The 17,014-nt window shown below is 33.9% G+C and overlaps 1 protein-coding gene across 1 annotated transcript in view; it reads right to left on the bottom strand.

Moving 5' to 3' along the window:
• Positions 1 to 550: 550 nt before the first annotated feature.
• The window catches only part of LOC106641876 (heme A synthase COX15), a 104,459-nt gene continuing 87,995 nt past the window's right edge, over positions 551 to 17,014 (bottom strand). Inside the window, exon 5 of the mRNA XM_089597236.1 lies at positions 551 to 906. Coding sequence (XP_089453362.1) covers positions 652 to 906 — 255 coding nt within the window. The 3' untranslated portion in view covers positions 551 to 651. The remainder of the gene's footprint in view (positions 907 to 17,014) is intronic.

A 17,014-nucleotide genomic window follows, 5' to 3' on the forward strand; every position in this document is an offset into this window, starting at 1 on the left:
TTACCTATCAGCAAGGGAAAGCATTAAGCTTATAGTGGTGCTGGCTAAGTAGGCGGCCTACTATGAAGCGCTAGACAAGGTGCTGGTACTCGGGGACCCCAAGTCCTCTTCAGGACTCGAGGGCATCAGCACCTCTAGCAAATGGTGGCGAGCTAGCTCGTTAATGCTGTGAGACGCGATGGTCTCCCTGGTGGCTCCACCCTGAAGTAATGCTAACGCGGTTCCGGGGTGGATTAAAAGCCACGCGGCAAGGGGGGGGTTTTAGTGGGTATGGGTGGTCTAATAAAAAAAATCTACCGAGTCCCGCACTACCGCTGTTCCTGCGGTGTGCCTCAATGCATTTTCCCTCCCTCCATAAAAAAAAAAAAAAAAAAAAAAAAAAACTACTACTACTACTACTACCAGTATATATGTGAAGACACATATAATTCACATCTTTAATTTTTTAAACAAAATATTCACAATTAGATTCTACTTCTGACGTAAAAATCCTAAAGTTACTTTTGAAATTTTCAAGGACAAAGCTTAATTTTATTCGTGTTTACTGTTTTGAAAGTTTATTTTATAAAACTACATAAGTTTTGCAAGCCTTATACATTTTAAGTCAATTTTATGATGTTAAAATATAACTTATTCTAACTTTTTTTCTAATCATTTTGGTAACTTCTTTAAGTGCCTTAATTCATGATAGAACCACATTATCGTTGTCATCAGTAAGAGACTGCCAGATTGATGTGCTGCTGCTATTTTCATAGGTACATGGTACAGTAGTGTAAGAATACCCATTGCTGCTTGTAAGTATGCCATTGCAAAAACTGTTGCACCTGCTATAAAAGCTCGAGTAGACAGCTGACACGTTTTGGACATTATACCTATGTAAGTAGAAACAGCCAAGGTTGAGAGCCCCTGGAAAAAATAAAATTACTTTAAATTGTTATACCAATGTATGCTGAAAGTTAACGCTATTGTAAGGTGAAGCGTTATCATTAAATTTTGTATTATACAAGTAGTTTGAAAGATTAAAAAAAGTTATAATTCTTACAAAAAAATGCAAAACCTACTCCTTAATCTACTACATGAATAATACAACAAAATTAGAAATTTTCTTATCTTAGGTGATTAAAAAAAATTGATTTGTGAGTTAAAACCTTTTCTAAATGTTTTTAGGCCTTTTCAGTAAAATTAAGAAAGGTTAGTAGAGAGACAGCACTGTGAAGATCCCTACTTATGTAAGGAAATGAAAGAATAATCTATTATTACTTTAAGTGGTAATAAAGTAAACACTTATTTTTAATGCAAGTATGTGTTTATTACTACACTGAAAAACTTTTGGTACCGCTGTTAACTCGCAGGTGGCACTGCTGTACTGCCGTAGCTTTGGCGTAAGAGGAGCGCCGAAACGGCATACCCACTGTACCGGTCCTGTGGCTCGTCTGCTGAACCGTAAACATGGTACAACTGTTATGCGCGAGTGTGGAGTTTTAGACAGTACCTTGAGCTGTATCTGATTTGACAAATGTATACTTATATATAGGTGGTGAATACTGCATGGTAATGCGTTGATATGATATACTTATGAAGACGTATATGACTGTCACTGTTTATGGTATTGACAAAAATGACTGTAATTAAATAACTCAGTGCACTTACTTACTACTTTATAAAATAATAAAATAGTAACAAATAGTAGTAAAATAGTAACCTTTTACCTTATAACTTAGATTTTCGTTTTACACGCGTGTTTGGTGTAAATCAGTACAAATAAAAATGAAACTTACTTGTAAAACAATTTATTAGTATAATTTACAATTCATAACGTGTTACAAGATAATGACATGATTTTGTTTTTACAGAAACTACTGGTGGAATTTTTGGTAAATCTTCAAAATAAATTACTCTGTCTTTATTGGTACAACGCTCGACTACGTAAGAGTATTTATGTTCATCAAAATAAATTTCTTGATATATTTCCAAATGAAAAATCACACTTTTATAAGTTTCTCCGATTTCATTGAAACCATCATCAGCTTTATCAACCTTTTCTATTTTGCATAATTTTCCGAATTTCACCTCACTATCCGACATATCGATGACAAAATATTCACCAACTCTAAAACTCGACTTTTTGATATCTACGAAGTTATAATATTTATTGGAAGCATCGGAATATGTGCCCCAGGTAATATCATCGTAACATTTCAATGAATCTGCTGAATGACAAAGTTGTAACATTTGTTTGGTGGCTATTGTTAGCTTACAATTGGTATTTTAACCAATGAAACAAACAAACTCAATGAAAATTCAAATTAAGCAAGGAAAAGGGAGTGTGAAAGTAAATGAAATTCAATGATATTCTGATAAACTGAGTAGTAGAGAAAACCCTTTTTGTAGTTGTTTAAACTTGTTTTATCTTGGTAATCATGCTCAAATATGTTTGATGTATAAAAACTAAAAATTAATAAAAAAACAAAAAACTACTTAACATTTTAGTAAAACAATAAAAAAATTAAAATTAAAGAGTTGTACAAAAATAGTAAACTAACACGTTTAAATATGAGAAAAAAGATTTACATTAATTGCTGTATAGAAGGATAAATTTTGCATTCACAAAAATTTATCCATACAGAGTAGTGAAAACAAAAAGTAATCAAAACAAGCGTTTATTTGTATTAAATATTTCACGTTTGAGTATACTTACCTTTATCAATATGACTGAATAGACTCATTGAGGCATGCTACTTGTTTGAAAGTTAGGACAAGTTATTTGCTGAATGAACGAAACTCACCTTTTAATTTTGACACAACGTCCTTAGAGTGGTTTGCGTACTTTTTAAAAAAGTCGTTCATCTTTTCAAATGAGCACTAACAGCTTCCAATCATTGTTTATATAAAATGTCGGTGTGATCAAAACCTGTATGTGATCAATGTACCTACAAACGCACTTAATAGTAAACATAAACACCTGAACTATATCTACAGGTGTGTATACAGTACGTGTTACCGAGTAGCGGAATAATTGTTAGCCCGAGCACGAGTACAGTTGCTTAGCCGCATAGATGGTGCTGCGACCGTACCGCTGTGGAACTCACGTAGCCCGATTCGGTATACCTGTTATACCGCATGGAGGGACGATAGATACACTGCAGTTCGGTATAGTGTGTATACGTGCGGGGATAACAGCGGTACCGAAAGTTGTTCAGTGTACTTAATATATATAGAGTCACATATGTAGCTTGGCACGAATTGGTCTATAGGTTTACATGTATGAGTCCGCACACTACGCTATAGATGGTACTTTCACATACCTCTTTAATGTACAATACGTTTTACTCTGAAAAATTACTTTTAATGAATAAAGCTGGTATATAGTTTGATGATACGCCTAGATCATCGTAAATGCTCTACTGGTATCATTCATACGTGATGCAAATAGAAGGTTCTGTACTTATCTTACTAACAATAGCCCTTCCGCTCGACAAAGGAGAAACAATTTTTCATATAATGTCATCATGCATATTTGGTAGTGATTTAACATAAGTGATATTACGTACATTGTGACCGATACAGTCTTTTCATGTAATTTTATTATTGGGTTTATAAAAACACATTCCATATAATTTTGATACTTTTTCAATATTACTTCATCGTCTGTTATAACATTATTGCAACCGAGGCAACTGGTTAAATAATTTTTACTTTGATATAAAATTTGTGTTGGGCGTGGCTTAGTAATTAAACACATACTTTACCAAAGTTTTTGGAAACATAAGTTTTAGGAAAATTATCGCAAAATTCGTAAGAAATATTAGCCAGAAAATTATAAGCCCCACGTTGCAGAATAATTTCTAAACACCTCCATGGATCCCTTTGCAAAGGTCGTTCGGCAAGTATCACATATAAATCATGCCCCTTAGCCAGTTACTACCATCCTGAAGGCACGTCTTGTAATTTTTTGTTGTACTTCCCATGCCAGCTTCTATGCTAAGCCACTATACGTACAATCACACTGAAGCCTACATTTTCACGATACCCATATAACTATTGTTACGTTTATGGTTTCAAAATGATTATTTTGTAACTTTCCAAAACATAGTCACTGTCTAAAAATAATTTTGAAGACTTATTTGAAGTTTAAATACTTCCAGATCATCACCGGCTTCATCTTGCTGACCTTCTTTAATATATGTATGAATGGTTCAAAATAAAACGCTTTGATTCATAGCTGCCATAAATAACTGTAATGATATAAATCTCAGTTGTCCAATACAAAATTTAAATTCAATGCATTATATGGAATGCTAAATCGCGATTTGACATTAATTGGGTATAGCTGTGATAAACCATGTGGTAGTCTATTTTTTGCCTTTAAACTGCTTCATTTTATAGTTACACGCCAACAAAAAAACATGTTGTTGCACGGAAAGGGCAAAACAAATAATGCTAGCGCTTTTTTCTCAGCATATTTTTCAATCCACGAGACTATCTGAGTCAAGCTATCATGTGTTGCTCATGCTTATACAGAACAGCTGCATGAAATATACGGTCGCGTCCCAGTGTTGTAAAGATTATCACTCCGTCTTTAGGGACTTAAACAATGGTGGATGATATTTTAAGGAAATAGGAAAAACGAATGATAACAGAGAAAAATTGGCTACAGAAAAACGTACTGATGTATAGAAATGCTCGGTATCTAAGGTAAACGCACTACTATGTTAAGATGTTTGCGTCGGGTTTAACACAGCCAGTATCACTTACACATATTTCTAAACTACACGAACCAAATGTAAATACACAATGTTCAAAACTTTAGTTATGTTTGCGAATTATTTAACTACCAGACGTAAAAGGCTTTAGGAACTTGGCCCCCAGTATCGTTTAAATCTGAAATAATTATCATGAATCGATTGCGCGTGATAAATACTGCAAAAAATATGATTACAAGTTTTTTACCCGTGCAGCTGTTGAAAAGTTATAAATAAAAATAGCTTGGAGACGGCCCCCAAAAATTAACGATTCGTTTCTTTTGATTAGTTTCCCAAATTGATGATGCTTAAGCGATTAACGGATTGCGCGTACGTTGCGCGTGCCGCCCCCGAATGAATTAATCGTATCAAAGGTGGGTGAAGTCGTAAAAAAAATAATTTTACATTATTAATAAAAAACTGCGTTAATTGCAGCTATTGCGCATGCGCAGCTCTAGGTTCTGTTGTTGTACTTATTTCTAGTTCTCCGTTATTACATATAGGTACAATTGATAGTTCCATAGGTTCCACATTCGCGTTCCTGCAGCTTCTGCTAGTGCTAGGAATCGGGGTGGTGTAGTTTCGGAGTCGGAGTCATGTTGTAACTTTGGTCTATTAAAAACTATAAGCCAATAAAAAGTCCGTAGTTTTATGACGTATTAAAAAATAAGTATCGTGTACCGGGATACTAGGAGTCAGGGTACGTACCCTCAAAATTTACCTGGTATCCCGGGAAGAGAGTGAACTTTGAAAATTATTTATCAGAGTCTCGTTGGTTTTTTTCATAACCTACATTTAGTAGATTTTTCATTAAAATGAGCTTGGTTGCTAAACACGCATAATTTCAATGCTCACTTGCCATCTAAAATGAAATCTCACTGGATCAAGATGAAAAATTTTATACTTATTGTTGGGCGAACTTAGGTAAATATTAAACCTTCATTTTGACAAATTTTTCTATCTTTGAATGATGTCACCTACATATTTAATGTTTAACTTTAGATCTTAAGGAAATCATCAACCATCTGGTTTGCAAGTTCCACTTTCACTTCCTCTGTGTATTTCTTATCATCAGGCAGTGTCATCATTTTGGAAAAAAAACCTCTTAAGATCTCAATCTAAAACTAGTGTTTACATAGATAGTTGTTACCACTTAAACATTTTTGTGACAACTTACGAGTAATTCATTTGTAGGTGTAACAAGCAATGTGAGTCTCGGCGATCTAAATTCTGGTCGTGCTTTAGACAATGGATGTACCTGCTTTGATTCCTGACAAGTAGTAACATACACATCCCAATGGTAGTCTAAATAAAACTTGACAAGTGCTGAAAAATCCACCAAACAAACAAATATGTCAAGCAAATATACTCAATCATTGTCAGCTGCAAAGCGGACACCTGTGAGAACTGTTAACTCAAAGAATCCGGATGTTTTATTTAATTTCATCGATGAAGATGATTCTAATGGTTGAACTAGGATTAAAGTTAGTAATAAAGGTTGTTGTACCATTTTATATGATTATCCAGAATTATTTAATTATTTCTGTCTTTGCAAGCCTCTTTTACTTTCACCAGATAGTGGCTTCACTTAATTATGATTTATTTCATAATTAGTTTGAAAAATAGTCAAAACCTTTCTATTGCAGGATGTTACACTGTTCAGAGTCATCGAAATTCAGGCCAAGTTGGAAGAATATGCCCAAAATCATAGCAACAGCTCTTGGAATATCATGGATGGATGTTGATGAACCATGGCTGATCTTGGTAAGAAAAAATAGGATCTTGAAGAAAGAGGAACCTAACGCCATCGCAAAGTTATTAGTGACAACAGCCAGGGTAGTACTATGTCTGCCACTTGCCGTATCGTCCGTCGTAGTGGAGTTGAGCGTATTTCTGAACTCATATACGAGAAAACTTGTGCTTTAAAGGTATTCCTCGAAGATGTTATCCATGATACCAGGACCTCCACTGAGCACACTAAAGGTAAGACTATCACTGTCGTGGACGTCGTCTTCGGATTGAAGAGATAGGGCAGCGAGATATAAGACAGTTAATCATACGTCGACCTTTTTTTCCAGGGAAAACTTAAAAATCAGTATATACTAAACAAGTTTTCATTAAATTTAGGAAAATTTAACGATACATCAGCATTGCAAGCGGTAATATAATAGTTTATTTTAAATTAATTGTTTTTCAGCATATACAGTTTTTACAAGATCCAAAGAAGTGGTGTTGCTCAAGATTCAATTCGCTCGAGGATTGCAGATAATTTGCTCGTGTAACAGAGAGGATATAATTGTGGCAATATTAATCGATAGCAGCGGTTTGATGAAACTTTCAAAATCTGGCTAGCTGACTGTAGCTTTAGTACGTTGATTTGTCTATATTTAAGCTGCTAGAGTTATCTTGTCTTTTATTTGGTGTAGATTTATTAAATAAACAGTTTGATTTTTTTTTAAAGTTATAACTGACAGTGAAAAATAATTATGCTTTCAAAAATTTTTTTTAACTTTGTTTTACTTTTTTTTTCATTTAATCTTCCTGTTCAAACCAAGTACAAGTTGCACTCCAGGAGTGCAGGCAGAAGTGAAAACTTGAACTTATGGCGCGTTGGGCACTTTTTTGGGTGAGCATTTTTAGGTGCGCTCGCGACATGAGAAATTGTACATAAAAAAATAAAGATAAAAAACTCTCAATCTCGTCTGTCGCGAGGGCACGAACGAATGCCCATGCAAAGACTGCGTGTCAGCGTTGGTCTGAGCATTATTCCACGCTCACAGTTCATGGTTGATCGCACATAGCGCCGCTGACTGGATCCCACCGAGAACTACTTCGCGCGAGAATTTGAATTCAAAATCGTATGATTTTTTCAACAGACAGTAGGCACGGAAATTAAAATTCGAAAGAATTCTTGGTATACTATTTATGTATGTAATCATGTGGCGTCTCACATCTCTCGCGCTTCAGGCTCTACTCGCCAGGTGGCCAAGCCCCTGATATTCGCTCCCGTCAAGCGGCGAAATTCTCGCACGATTCATATATAAGCGCGATCGAGTCACTCTAAGCCCACACCTCTTCTGTGTCTAAGGCAGGGAGCACGTCATCAGCCTTACTGATGAGTCCTGGCGTGCTCTCGGGACGAAACACCTTTTTTCTCTCTTATAGACGATCTCTTGATCTTTATAATCACACAACATTATCCAATATTTTTAGGCATTAATTAACCAATACATAAAAAGATTTTTTTCGAATTTGAATTTCTGCGCCTACTGTCTGCTGAAAAAATCATACGATTTTGAATTTGAATTCTCGCGCCAAGTAGTTCGCGGTGAGATCCAGGCAGCGGCGCTATGTGCGATCAAGCATGAACTGTGAGTGTGGAATAATGCTCAGACCAAGAGACCAACGCTGCTGCGTATAGCATGCAGCGCTCTCGCATACCTATAGGTATACATATATACTCGTAGCTAAGACCTGAGTATACATATAGGTATGTAATCTCGTCTGTCGCGAGTCGCGAGAGCACGAACGAATGCCCGTGCAAACAGCGCGTACAGTATACACATATATTATAAGAATACACGCGGAGTATATCGGTGTAAAATCTCGTCTGTCGCGAAAACGGCTGAAAATGCTCACCCACAAAAGTGCCCAACGCGCCATAAGAAGTTTTCACTTCAAAAAGCAGTACGTAAGAAAAAAAAAATTATATACAAACATATTTTAAATAATGCTAAGCAATCGAATTCAATGTATTTGGCATTTATGTTTTCAAGCACATTTATAAAATAATTTCAAAATTATTCAGTCGACAATGAAGGATTATTCGATGTATTGATGGTTTAATTTTTTTTTTTTCACCAAAAAACCATTATTGCCAATGTTGTTTACATCATTACCCATAACCTTTATTTAATACTCATGGCTTATGCTTTACATATACACAGATATTGGTTCACTTCATCTTCATCTCTGGATAATTATAAAGATGACAATTAGGCACTGACTTTCAGTGAGTAGTTCAATACGTCTGTTTTTATTTTTTACTTGTAGGTATTGTTGCAATAGCAATTCCTTTTAGTCTTAGGTACCCCCTCACGTTACGAAGATTTTCTCTGAAACAACTACATCCATAGAATTAAAAAAATACCAACAGTACAGCTTTTGATGCTGCAAATCTCAAACTTTATTATACTTATGGCCTCAAGTTTCTTTGGCAAGTGGTTGGTGGCTCGATCTAAGTCTCTTCTTTCTTTTTAGTTTTGCGTGGTCGTGTATGTCATTAATCTGCATAACTTCAACGAGTTTCTCAATGAGTGCTCGTATTTTTTTCATGACTCGATGGTAAAATTTATGTGCTTTTTTTTAAGTCAACATTTTTTTACAGGTTCATGTATCAACGTTGTTGCTTGCTGCTGATAGCATTCGATTGTTGTACAGAAAAGCACTTTGAAAAATTCTAGATCCTAGAAAATAAAGTATCCCAAGTAAAATCAAGGATTTGATCAACACTCAACTTAAATAGACCATACAAGTTAATGATTCTAAAGCCTGGTTAGCAGCTCTGGTATCTTGGCTAAGTTTTGTTTAATGATAACTTGTTTAATGCTGTTAATCAATTCAGCCAGCCACAGATAAGATATTAGTTCACAATGGATTTTAGTTGTGACTTCACTTATTCGATGCAATTTTAAACACCGCACTTACTTAGTTTCTGTATCTTATTTGAATTTTCTGAATTTTTTTTACTCAAATGTTTTTATTGACATTGGTTTGGTATAATTTCTATTAGCTTCAGTGAACTGTTCAATATTTTCATACGTAATCGTTTGAAGATTCAGATATGCCCTCAAAGCCTGCTGTATTAGTTGACGAAATATTCAACGTGCTAAGATGCTCCATGATTCTTCATAGCTATAAATCACTAAAAAAAGAACCTGACCCAGCTTGGGAAGTTGCATGCCATGACTTGAATATAAAAATCAAGAGGCACAATTTATAAAATTTTGTTTTTCAAAACAGACATAACGTTTTGGAATGTTTAGGATATGTAAAATTTGGAAATACAGAGGATGAATGTTGCGGAGCAAATGTTAATGAAGAAAAAGCCGCATTACACACAGATGAGTATGATGACTTACATACAGATAAGTATGATGACTTACATGATATAGCTTATGGCGTAGAATACCATAGTACTCTCCACAATATTTGCTTGAGAAAGTTCAATTTAATTTTTTGTTTACCAGAACAATTGGATTTGTGTAACGAAGTTTATAAATATTGTAGTCCTCTCCTAGTAATTTCAGTTAATACTGGAATCTGCAAAAATGTTAATGTGAAACAATATTTCAGTGGTAGCATTTATTCGATTATGCTTGCAGTAAGATTAGATAATATAATGGTTAACTTAATAGAGTTATTAACCGAGTCAATTGACTATAGACTTTCGGTAAAGTTTTTTCGTTTTTGTCTTTGCCTACAATCTACTGGATTTTAATCAATATATCGCTCAGTGTTTTCTTAGTAAAAAAATTTTTAAGAATATTCAACCTCCAGTCGTCATTAGAGTAGACTTGATCTCCTTAATGAAATACGTGAACGTTTACTTGCTTTCGACATTTTTCTCAGACAGTAAATATGAATAATCATATCTTATTTTTTCGTCTTCATTCACATTACAGCAAGTTTTGTAATCAAAATTTGATTTTTTCAAAAATAAATTCTCTTTTCCTTGCGCATTTCGTTTCAGGAGCGATAAATTGACTTTCGCAAACAGTAAAAATTGCGGACATCATGACTTAACGCAACTGAAAATTATCTATTTGTGAACAGTAACCTATACATCTTAAGTAAAAGTCCTTTTTTGTCCAGTTTTCATTTGAAAAGCATTTTAATTGAGAAACATTTTTTATTAAATGCGCTCTATCTCTTTTGATTAAACAAAATGGTAACGAGTTATTAACCCCTAATAGATAATCAAAACATCTGCCCAAATACTTATTATAATACATCCCATAGAGAGCTAATGATGTTGCATTCAGAAGAGCGTCAAAACAGTCCATAACGATTTCTTTTGGCTTCGGAGCTCCATAATCAAGCCAATAATGCAGCCACGAAAATATTGGACAAGTATCATGTACATTTGAAAGAAGCTGGCTGAGTGTAAAAATATGACCCTCAAAATTAAAAACCATGCTGTAAAAATAAATATAAGAACTTTTATTATCTTTATATATTACAGGAGTTTTCACATAACTGCCAGTTGCATCGATTGATATTACGGCCCCAAGAACTGCCAGTTCTTTCCATAAATCAATCTGATTTGCAGACCAGTAATACACATAAAATGGTAAACTTAATACTTCCCTTATGCTAGGTAAGTCATTCATCATTGACATGAGCGAGCCTTTGATCAATCCGATCTTCATCGTACTTAACGGATGGCTTAACACGTTTCTACTCTTCCTCTTCAATGCGAATAGAGAAAACCAATTTATCCAACTCGATCGTCATGGTTATAGGATTTTCATAATCATCAATTTTAATGTTTTGTAATCATTACTTTAGTTTGCAGCATTTATCACGCGCAATTGATTCATGATAATTATTTTAACTTTCAACGATCCTGGGGGCCAAGTTCCTAGAGCCGAAGTAAAATAGAGGAATGCATATTTGACAGCACATACTAGAATATGCGAAAAGGACTGCCAACACTCTACAGACCGTAACGGAATGCTGGACGATGACAACACACATTGAGATTCGAGGAACTTCAGGTCGCGTAACCTTACTCTTACCACTTGGTTTTGCACCAGGAGACGTAGGCTCACATACAAATATTTTTGGCAGCACATAAGGTGAGGGTTTGTCAACCTCATGATCAGGTAAAGTGGGGTGTAGTAGGACAACACAAAAACTGTAAGGTACAGTAAGACAGGAAGAGAAAATGTTTCTTTAATTTTTTTTTTTAAAATGTGTTAACAAAAATTTATTATGTTAAATAAAAAAAAAAAAAAAAAAACAGGTTTGGGTCTCAGGACCTCTAGCAGAATTGAAACTTTCAACTAGTGAGTTATTGAACTTGGTATTATTGAACTTGTGTAGTGTTAGGTATACTTTTTATAAATTTTATGATTTAAAAAGTAAGTATTTAAAAAAAAGTCTGATAAGTAGATAGCTTTTATTTATTCAATTTATTTTATATGAAGTCACGCTATCATAATTCTAGTTGTTAGCGAAATAGTGTTTAATTTTGAAGTAGTATTTTACAGTTTTGTATTTACGATTTTTGTTCATCATATACAAATAGGAATTCATAAGAAATGTTGCAATTGTAAAATATTTTTACATAAAAAATAATGCAAAAATTCACATTAATTTATTTCATTTCGTCTTGAATCTTCTTGTGAGAATTCCGAAACAAAAACAAACGGTCTGTGAAACTAAAATATAAACTAAATAATTTTCATCCTATTTTTTCAATGTATAGAAAACGAACGGCATCTATAGTGGTTCCACGTTTAGTTCTCCCGTAGGAAATCAGTTAATAGCAACGATTTGTTTGATGCAAAATTTATGTTGAAATCTCCATCAATAATAGTATGAACTGTATGATTAGTTTTACTATGTAATACAACACCATTAACAGTCCACTTTACTAATGATTCATGGATATAATGCAAAGATTTGTTGAACAGTCTGAATTGTAGATATATATATAGATACCATAATAATTTTCAATCCGGTAGGTAAAGTATTTTCAATGGCACACAACTCACTAACTTTAGAATGACTGTAAATCAATTCGTCCCATTTGACGAGCATTTATATACATACAAGGAGAAACAATATTTTCCGCCGTCTAACTTCAAAATAGCACCCTCGCCACTTGATTTTGGGTTCTCAGGTGGAAAAATAGTATACGAAACTCGTTCGAAAAGGCTTCTTTACGAACTTCGTTACGGCTCTCGCCTTCGGCTCGTGCCATAAACCTCTCGTTCGTAAATCGAAGCCTTTGTAAACTCGTACTTGATATACTATTGTTGTATTATTAGTATTTTGATACATTGCTACTCCTCCACTTCCGTTTTCAGGTCGTTTGAATTGAACAACGTCTTTAAAATTCAGTATCTTAGTTATTTTATCATTTTTCACTCATGTTTCAGAAAGGAAAAGAGTATGAGATTTTGAAGTAACTTAACAGTAAAAGCTTTTTTAACGTGCACGCAGACTTTGACAGTTGAAAAACAAAATAGACAATCCTAGTATGATATATGAGTGTTTCGTTTTAGATCACTGGTAGGACTATTCAGAATGGCTAGGATTATTGGCACAGCCACACTGATTAGTCCTGCCGACGATCTAGGGCGAAAGATTCCAATCACATCCTTTTAAGGTGGCTCCAGCGCCTAGTGCCGTATCAAAATGGGGAGACTAAAATTAATCATTATTTTCTTTAAAATATGGTATAAAATTATCGTAGAGACTGTTGTTAGCCATATTCTACATTTTATCTATTACTTTAGTGAGTCAATATAAAAAAACAAAAAAGTTTTATGGTGCCCTAATTGATGAACTGTTACGATACGCTCCTAAGTTCAAGAGTAGTTATACCTATATATATGTACTCTGCAGAATGCAGACAGCTGAGAGCTGACTTGCACTCGCAACTGTATACTTAGTCTCCGATTATTTAAAGATTTTGTTCGATAACAAGACACTTTTCTCATGTCATCGAAAACTGCGTAATAATATATACAAGATAGTATGTTTTTTACACCTTACGGGTTATTTATATAAGTGCAGCAGTAGGTTGTATATCGCGTAAGCTTGCATTTCCTATCTAACCCGTCTTAAAACTACGATTTTGTAAGCATGATTTCTTACAACTTTCATCGTCAACCTTCATTTTTTTTTATACGAATAGAAAGATGGGAATTCAAAGAATATAATTCAATTTTATTAACCTAGGTTGGGTTATTTATAATTTTAACGTTGAGGACACTGGAGCCACCTTAATGCACTTTTCTTACGTTCGTGCAAGTACTTTTTACCAATGTTATTGGATTGTCTCTTGTGTTAAAATTGGAATGCCAATAGTCAAAAATCAGTTAGGGGATCATGTTAAAAAGTGTGTGTATCGTATTATCCGTAAAAATCCATTTATAAACAATAACCACCAGTAGAGCTTCAGTAAAAGAGAAGCATATTATACAATGTTTTTATAAAGTTCAGAAGTATTTAGAAAAAATACTAGATATTAATACTAATCACATTTTAATATGGATAAAAATTTGTTCATGCTTGTACCTAAAGACGATGCTGTTTTAAGTTAGAAAAGGTGGAACATTAGTGTGCTATATAGTTGGTACAAATAGAAAAGGCTGCCTCACGGTATTATTTGTTGGCAATAGCAGTAGAAAAATGCTACCACTAATGATACCATTTAATTTAAAGTACTTACTAAAAAAAACGTTGTAAAAGAAATTCTTAGTAGGTGGGGTGTTGATAGATGACAGCAGATACCTTTTACAATTATATTGTCAATGTTTTTATTGATGGATGGTGGATTAGTAGATTACTACGTTTTTGTCGAGAAAAACAAATGGAGCTGATTAGCCTATTTTTGAATTCTAGACACTGCTATAATCTCTAGATGTAGCGATATTTCAGACACTGAAAGATAATTGTGAAAGAGTATTAAGGAAATAGAAGATAGAAAACAATATCATTGATTTTGAAAAATATGTGGTTGCACCCATTTTATCTCTTGCATTACAAAACAGCGATTATTCTGATACCATATAATAAATGGTATCAGAGCTTGTGGCTTGTATTCATTGGATTTATACTCAGGAATTGTTATCAGTTTTTTAAAAACAGCTTGAATCAGAAATTTCAAGTTTGGAAACCTTGAAATCGTTCGAAGAAAATTGATGCAAAGATTGAAATGGCGATGTTACGAAAAAGAGACTATTTTTATTGCAGAAAAAAATAAAAGTTTATAATAGAACACACTTATAAATTGAAAAACTATTTAAATTGTTAAAACGTTTACACAGCTTTCCAATACTCTTTTTCCTACAGTTTAAAATAATTAGAATTTTGTTTTGTTGCAAATTTTGTTATACATTTAATTTTTTGTAACATTTGTAAGTTAATTTTATTTACTTTGTATTTTGTCTTTCAAAATAAATAAATTACTACTAAATATATTATGAATATGTGTGTGTGTCTGTGTGTGTGTGTGTGTGTGTTATAAATAAATAAATAAGTTATATGAGTTAATTGCTGATTGTGAGTTCTCACATTTAATTTAATTAGATAATTATAGCTATCATTTAGATCTAAATTTTTGTTTTACATAAAGAGAAAAATCATAGATTAAACGTATAGTGGTAATAGAAATTCCTCCACCCCTTTTTGGCCCTATGTAATTGGCTCATGACATGTACGCTTTTAACGCATGTACGTCTACATCCCACAATCACAAGCGCTAGTCATATAAAAAAGCATGAGCAAACTGGATTCTTTTCCATCGTGCCTACGCTTTTTTGGGGGAGAGAAGATACCGTATTGTAGCAGTCACTCAGACGTGTACACTACTTATCTACTACACACTATAGCTGGCTACTGCTCGATATCCTCTCTTTCCAAAAAACGCATAGGCACGATAAAAAAGCCAGTGCTTTCATGTGTTTTCTCTGTGACTAACGCTTATACTTGTGGACTTACATCTGTTGAATGCATACATGTCATAAGCTAATTGCATAGGGTCAAAAAAGGGGAAAGGGCATTTTTATTGCCACTATGCGTTGACTTCATGATTTTTCTCTCCGTGGCAGTTAACCAGATAAGTTTATTTATTAGCTCATGATCCAAGTAAAGTAAACTTACCAAGTAGTAACAACGCTTTGAAGGCTTCAGTTGTTGACTATTCTACTGAAAACTTTCAACCTTCAGGAGAGGTCAACTTGCCTAACCTAAAACACTACGAAAAAAATGACTTATATGGTATGCACATGGAATGGTAAATTTAAATAATATGCGTACAGACTTTTAATTGATTTGTAGACTAATTATTAGAAAGTTCTCTGAGCTATTCAAATAACATGAGCCCAAATACCATTACTGAACCGAGTTGTAAAAGTGGTAATAGTGAAAATTTCGATGTTTGAAAACCAAAACTTCCGACAATTATCAGTAGACTAATAAAAGTAATTTTCTATTGACATTTTTATTTTATTTTGTATTTTAGCCTTTAAAACTTGTTTCTTACCTCCAATAAATAATTCACCATTTAAAAGGAGCGGCGTTAGCTCAGTGGTAAGCGTGTTTGTTACCGATACAACGCTGTTCTAGGGATCGCGGGTTTGATTCCCGGTGAATGCGGATTTTTTTTAAAACTAATAAAATAAGACGTTGAATGACAGTTGGTCAATAATTAAAATAATGTCCAATGGTGGTACTGTCAAATTTTGTAGTTATTAAAAAACAAAACGACCTTTTGGTCGTTTGGACAATCTTCTGGCCCTCATCAGGTACAAAAATCTATGAGTAATAAAAAAAAAATTTTTACAGTACAAATTTTGGTAAATACAATAAACGCAAATTAAGTAAAGTGTATAATATACCTCTGACTCTTACGAAAGGGATGTAAAATCGTAATGTAGTCAGAGTTTCAAGTTTAGTTGCTTTTATACCCGGCATATACACAAATGACACAGAATACGCACATAATACAATCAAATAAGAATCGCAATCAGTTCCTTGTGAGACACAGATAGTATTAGGAAAACATGATCTGTTTACGTGTGTCTCACAAGGAACTGCTTGCGATTCTTATTTGATTGTATTATGTGCGTATTCTGTGTCATTTGTGTATATGCCGGGTATAAAAGCAACTAAACTTGAAACTCTGACTACATTACGATTTTACACTCCCTTTGTAAGAATCAGAGGTATATTATACACTTTATAGACAAATTTTATGGGGCGTTTTAATACACCTTTTTACGACTATACATCTGGAAATTTTTTATGGGGTAAGTTACAGCTCCTTCTCTATACAATTCTCCCCCCCCCTCCCACACACACACATAATATTTGCCTCACTAAATAAGGAGGGATTTAAATTGCTTCTTTTATCATATAACCCAATACTTTTTTAGTGTGACCCATACTGCCCCCCTTTCCCTATACAAAACCTTGCCCCACACTAGCTTCACAAAGTTCACACATAATTTAATGGAAACTCTTACTGCTTTTCC

The sequence above is a fragment of the Copidosoma floridanum genome, unplaced genomic scaffold, assembly GCF_036245765.1.
Source record: "Copidosoma floridanum isolate Cflo_tuat_1 unplaced genomic scaffold, Cflo_Japanese_pri ptg000031l, whole genome shotgun sequence".
Taxonomy (NCBI): domain Eukaryota; kingdom Metazoa; phylum Arthropoda; class Insecta; order Hymenoptera; family Encyrtidae; genus Copidosoma; species Copidosoma floridanum.